At 43.0% G+C, this 6,000-nt stretch overlaps 1 protein-coding gene across 7 annotated transcripts in view; it reads left to right on the top strand.

Moving 5' to 3' along the window:
- The first annotated feature begins 2,127 nt into the window (after nucleotides 1-2,127).
- Nucleotides 2,128-6,000, top strand: part of APC (APC regulator of WNT signaling pathway) — a 135,560-nt gene continuing 131,687 nt past the window's right edge. For 4 of the 7 annotated variants that reach the window (XM_032844903.1, XM_032844898.1, XM_032844882.1 and 1 more), the window contains exon 1: nucleotides 2,128-2,495. In XM_032844903.1, the coding sequence (XP_032700794.1) occupies nucleotides 2,331-2,495 (165 nt within the window). In that variant the 5' untranslated portion in view covers nucleotides 2,128-2,330. The remainder of the gene's footprint in view (nucleotides 2,496-6,000) is intronic. The other 3 variants (XM_032844913.1, XM_032844892.1, XM_032844868.1) reach the window with 1 other exon arrangement.

The following is a 6,000-nucleotide window of genomic DNA, read 5'->3' as shown; positions in this document are numbered from 1 at the left end:
AAAGATGGTCAACATCACTAATCATCAGGGAAATGCAAATCCAAACCATAATGGTATAGCACTTCACACCTGTCAGAATGACTAAAATCAAAAGGAGAAGAGAGAAGTATTGTCAAGGATGTGGAGATATAGGAAACCCTTGCACTATTGGTGGTAATGCAAACTGGTGCAGCCACTGTGAAAATAGCATAGAGGTTCCTCAAAGAATTAAAAATAGAATTACCACCATGTGACCCAGTAATTCCACTACTGGGTATTTACCTCAAGAAAGCAAAAACACTATTTTGAAAAAATACATGCACCCTTATGTTTATTGCAGCATTATTTACAATAGCCAAGATATGGAAGCAGCCCAAATGTTCCTCTATAGATGAATGGCTAAAGGTGTGAGATATATATAAAATGGAGTATAACTCAGCTGTTTAAAAAAAAAAAAGAGAGAGATCTTGCCCTTTGCAACAACATGGGTGGACCTGGTAAGGAAGTTAGAGACAAATACCACATGATTTCACTCACGTAGAATTTAAGAAACAAAACAGTTAAACAAAGAAAAAAGAGACAAACCAGAAAAAAACAAAAACAAAAAAAACCACCAACAGATTTTTTTCTTTTAGAGAGAGAGAAAGAGAGATAGTGAGCCTGCTCATGAGCAGAGAGGGAGAGGAAGCGAGATAATTTTAAGCAGGCTCCACACTGAACACAGAGCATGATATGGGACTCAGTTGGGGCTTGATCTGACCACCCTGAGATCGTTACCTGAGCTGAAATCAAGAGTTGGATGCTTAACGGATGAAGCCACCCAGGCACCTCCAAACCCAGATTCTTAAATACAGAGAACAAACTAGGTTGCCAGAGAGGTGGGTGGGGATGGGTGAAATAGCAAAACAAAAATGTGGAGTGCCATGGAAGAAATGATCAGTTGCAATAGTGGAAACTAACTGGAGAGCAGGAGTGAGAGGTAGTTTAGGAAGGATATGGCCTTTGTGAGCTGACAGTTACACTAAAACCTGAAAGATGACAAGCTAGACACTTACAGAACAATAGTAAGGATCTTCAAGACTGTGGGATCAACACATACAAAGCATAGGCAGTCAGGAAGTATTAGTATTTGGAAAGCAGTTGTGACAGTGTCAACAGGCAGACAGGGCCCTTGTGGTAAAATCCAACTCCTACCATGGCCTCAATGCCCTACCTAATTTGACCCCTGACCTTATCTCCTCCCACTGTCCATGCCACCTATTCTCTTTGTCCCTTTTACCTCCTGGTCTCATTCCCACCTCAGGGCTCTGCTTTTGCTGTTCCTTCTGCCTGGATGTCTCTGACCCAGATCTTCTCTTGGCTCCTGGCCCCTGTGGTCACCCTCAGATCAGATGTCATCTCCAGAGAGAGACTGCCAATTACCGCCCTTCACTCTCCTTCATCTTTTGGTGGTTTGCTCTCTTCCCATCCCTTCTCATTGTCAAACGTTAATTCTTTGATTTGTCTTTTATTGTCCATTCTTTCCCACTGGAATGTAAGTTCCATGAATTTATATTTCTTCCTGCTGGAGCCTAGGACAATATTAAGTATATAATAGAAACTCAAATATTATTTGTTGAATTAATGTTGAATGCAATTAAGCTAGAGAGGTAATTAAAGGCAAAGAACAGGTAAAACTGTGTGAGACAAACGAGGACCTCCCAGAATAGGTATGCTTTGAATTAAAATGGGGGTGGGTGAGAGAGAGGAGATGGTACGTAGCTACAAAACAAGAATGAGAATTACTGGTTCATCTTCGTCTTTTTCGCTAGATTATGAGCTCCGTTAAGGGCTGGAACCAGGTTTTATCAATCCATCATCAGCACTTAGCCTAGAACGGTTCACACTATAGGGGCTAGATAGGTGTTTGCTGAATAACTGTGGGTGTGTAGAAGGGTTTTATTAATTGGGCGCTAACCAGTCCAAGAAAGACCAGTACGTCTGGAGACTGAGATTCCGCATCCCAAGTAGCAAGCCCGCAAGGGCCAGAACCGCGAAGAACCAAGGGATCTGAACGCTGCGGCAAAGCGACTGCGCATTCCAGCTCCTCCTTGCGGGGCTGGAGGACGCCGGCGATCCCCACGCACGCAGGCGCGCTGCATTCTTCCCGCCTCCAATAAGATGGCGGAGGCCAAGTAGCAAGGGGGAGGAGTGTGGCCGCCGGAAACCCGGCCGCTGCTGGGGGGAGCTGCGGGCGAAGGCCCGGGAGCAGCGGGCCGAGGCTGGCACGATGCTGTTCCCGGGAGGCGTTGTTAGTTACTGCTGAGGAAGGTGGAGCACCGAGTTGCCTTCCCGGACCCCCGGCGCTCCCTATGTACGCCTCTCTGGGCTCGGGTCCGGTCGGCGCTTTGCCTGCTTCTGCACCACCCTCTACTCTCGGGTCCTGGAGCTCCGGCAGCGGCAGCGGCTGTGTCCCGCGGGAGAGGAAGCGCCCAGGCGGCGTCCGTACTTCTGGCCGCGGAGCGAGCGTCTGGCAGGTGAGTGAAGCGCAAGCTTTGGTGTCTTTGCCTCGCCGTTGCTCCAGACCTTAGTGGTGCTCGGCAGGACTCTGCCGCTCTCTTGTCTCCACGTCCCACCCTCTCCCCGCCCTGTGCCCCCTTTCAGGCCTCCAGTTGGACCCTGGCTTCGCAAGCCCTCCATTCTCACACAGTGGGTGGGGGTCGCGACGCCGGCTGCCCTCCACACCTTTCCTAGTTCCTGATGAAGCTTCACCCCTCCAAGCGGTCCTTCCTTTGCTTTAGGTGGGTGGGTCGTTGCCCCTCCTATTTTAGTCGCCTCCCCATCTTCCTGGTTTTGACCCTCTTGCTTCCTTTAAAAGTTTAATTGGGAAGAATACCCGGTAGCCTCGTATGTAGACTTACAAAGAAAAAGCTTCACCTTGATGAGGGAATCAAGTCCCCAGGAAACGGGTGGTTTGAAGAGTTGGGAGACTCCTTGGCCCATTGAACGCCTGCAAAGTAGAGAATGGTGCCTGTGATGCAAATGATTGTTCGTGGAAATTAATCTCTAACTACAGTAAATCTTTGGTCTCCGAACTTTTAAGGCGGGGACTTACGTTTTCTAGATCGAGTGAAAGAATTGGGAAGTGTTCGTTTTAAAAAAGAAGGCTTGCGATTGTAAGATATGTAATAGCACAGGAAAGGTTAAATGATTTATTCTTATTCAGTGTTCGCTCAAATTGCCCAGCGAAGCTTTAGAAACCCGTATTGCACACGCTCTTTGTTTTATTTAGAAAGAACTAAAATGGAGAAAAGCTTTTTAAACTCAAAACCTCTCAAATTTCTTGGGTTCTCCTTTGTTTCTATTAACAGTCGCTATAGGACTTGGTATTTTCTGCAAAATTTAGGCTGTGCCAGTCTCAGTTCTCCCTCCTTCATTACTGGGGCAAGGGTACTCAGAATTAATGGTGTAAGAAACTGTCCTAAATAACCTTGTATCTTGCCAGAGTTTATAAGGGCAAACTGCAGGATTGAAATGGTAGTGGAGGAAGTTGCCATGGCTGTTTTTCCCATATTTTCTGTCTTTCTGCAGTTATCTCAACTCTTTCCTTCTGTTTGGGCTTCAAGCTGGGACTAGCTTCCCTCCTAGTAAAAAGATGGCTATCAGCAACGTTCATGTGATAGCCTTTGTCATTTACTTCCAAAGGGAGAGAGAAGTAGTTGGATAATTTCTCAAGAACCCCAAAATTGTAAAAATGAGATTATAGATATAATTGATAGCTTCTCCTTTGAGATTGCAAATGGGTGGTCTATTTTATTAACATTAAATTGAGTAGTATCATTTTGTTAAAGCTATGCTAAGTGCCCTCCCAAGTTATTAAACACAGACTATCCTTGCCCTATTGGAATTCTGTACTAACAATCTTTAATATGTGGGTTGTATAATTGGCCTGACAGATTTGTTTACTTTTCATTCTGCCTCATGACACATAATCTCTTTCCCTTTGCTGTAGACTTAGATCTCTTAATGAATTTCCTTCTTTAAAAAATGTTTTTAATTTCTTAAATTTAGAGATAAAATTGTTTAGTTCAAAAAAATGGGAGATATTTTTATGTTTGATTCCTATATGGGCTAGTTCATTCTTTTGTTTTTAGCCTTCATTTTTCTACAATCAAGGGCTCTACGTTTTTAGAGGGGGTTATCTCAGTTCTGTGCTTTTGGCTGAAGGGATAGTAGGACAGCTGAGCTCCAGTCAATGGCTCTCTACCTCTGGCAAAATAATTTGAAGGATTATGTCAAAACACATCTCTGATTACAAACTGTTATTAAAATCTCTTACTCTTCCTCTCTTAGGGAACCTGTTTTCTCCTTCTCACACACTGTCTTTATGAACTCTTTGTCTCTCTGTTCATCTAACCCATTAGCCTACTGCTGATTTCATTTGCCTCGCTAAACCAGGATCCCACAGTCATCAGATTTTACTAATGATGCCCCAGCATGCTTTCTTTTCTGTGGATATACCTTTCTAGTCCCCAATCCAGAATGAGCCTCATCACTAGCTCTTTCATTTTGACCCCTTAGCCCCTGAAGGATACAAGAGACAAGTTGTGTGTGGATATTGGTTGGTTTTCATACCAGTTGGTGCTCTCTACTGGGTCTTTAGTGCTGATTATGTTCCTTACTGTCTCATTTCCTGAAGGTTTTTATAGCAAATAACTTGATCTCTTCCTTTCCTGAGAAAAATGTCAGCTGTCTGAGGTATATTCTTTTCTATCCTCAGTATGATTTCCTTATTTACTCCTGTCTCAGAGGAAGAAATAGTCCTTCCCCTTTTTCAAGAGTAGTCCCCTCCAGATGTGTCCACAATCATCCCTCCCTGTCTTTCTGTAGAACTGTCCTTTATAACTCCTTCTTCAGTCTCTCCCTCTCTAGCCTATACATATGCTTCCGTGTCAAGGCTGCCAAATACAGTGCTATGTGTAACTCAGTGAAGCCAGTCTGAATTTTGAGCCTGCTCTGCCATTGTATTTTTATTCTTTAATTCCAGAAGTCTGGTGTAGTAGGAAAAACATTGACTTTTGAGCCAGGTAAATCTGGGTTTGAAGTCTATTAAAACCACTTAGTGGCTATGTGGCTGTGGGCAAGTTACTACTCACTCCATTCTTTATCTATAAAACAGAATGTTAAACTTGCTTACAGAGTCATAATTGAAGGAGTTTAACACATGTTAAATGTCCACCCAAGTGTATGGTACATTATGGAGTTCCTAATAAATATTAATTATTCTTTCTTTGCACTCTGTAGTCAGAGTGCTACTTTAAAAGTGCTACTTTAAAAGTCACCAATGACTTCCTAATCACCAAATCTAATGGTCTTTCCTCAGTTATCCTTGGTTTCCTAAGATCATTTGTGAAATATACTATACAGGAATAAGATTATCTGATTTCTTGGTTCTTCTGCATTGTATGTCCTGATTCTCTTATGTCTCCGAAAATTTTTTCACATTTTCTGCACTACTTCCCTCAAAACATAGCAGTTCCTGCATTAGTTAAGATGCAAACTGAATTTAAAAGCAAAAAGAATATATTGACTTATATAATTGGCATGTGCACAGATAGAATTGGTTTCAAGAATAGGCTTATGTCATCAGGGCTGAAGTTCCATTTTTCTGCTACTATGTCAACTTTGTCCTCCTGGTTGCGCTTTATGCTCAGACTGGCTTCCCTCCTAGTAAGAAAAAAAAAATGGCTATCAGCAATGTTTGTGTGATAGATAGCCTTCTTTATTTCCAAAGGGAGAGAGAAGGATTCTCTTCTAGCCTTTTCCCAAAAGTCCTAACCTCTATTCTGATTGAACAAATGGAGAAGGTCTTGCTGCCAAGTCGGTCATAGTATCTTTGTCAAGAGGAGTGGAATTACTCTACTTGGCCTAACCAGTGGATGAACCTCATCTAAAATGACAGGAGGTATCAGTGTACTCAAGGATCTCTGTGCTTTTCACTGTGTTCTCTTGGTGGTTGTATCCTGTTTTTAATTATATAAA

Source organism: Lontra canadensis, unplaced genomic scaffold (genome assembly GCF_010015895.1).
Source record: "Lontra canadensis isolate GAN:19392208 unplaced genomic scaffold, GSC_riverotter_1.0 scaffold4, whole genome shotgun sequence".
In the NCBI taxonomy this organism is placed as follows: domain Eukaryota; kingdom Metazoa; phylum Chordata; class Mammalia; order Carnivora; family Mustelidae; genus Lontra; species Lontra canadensis.
The sequence above is the reverse complement of the archived record's forward strand: the minus strand, read 5'-3'. Positions and strand labels throughout refer to the sequence as shown.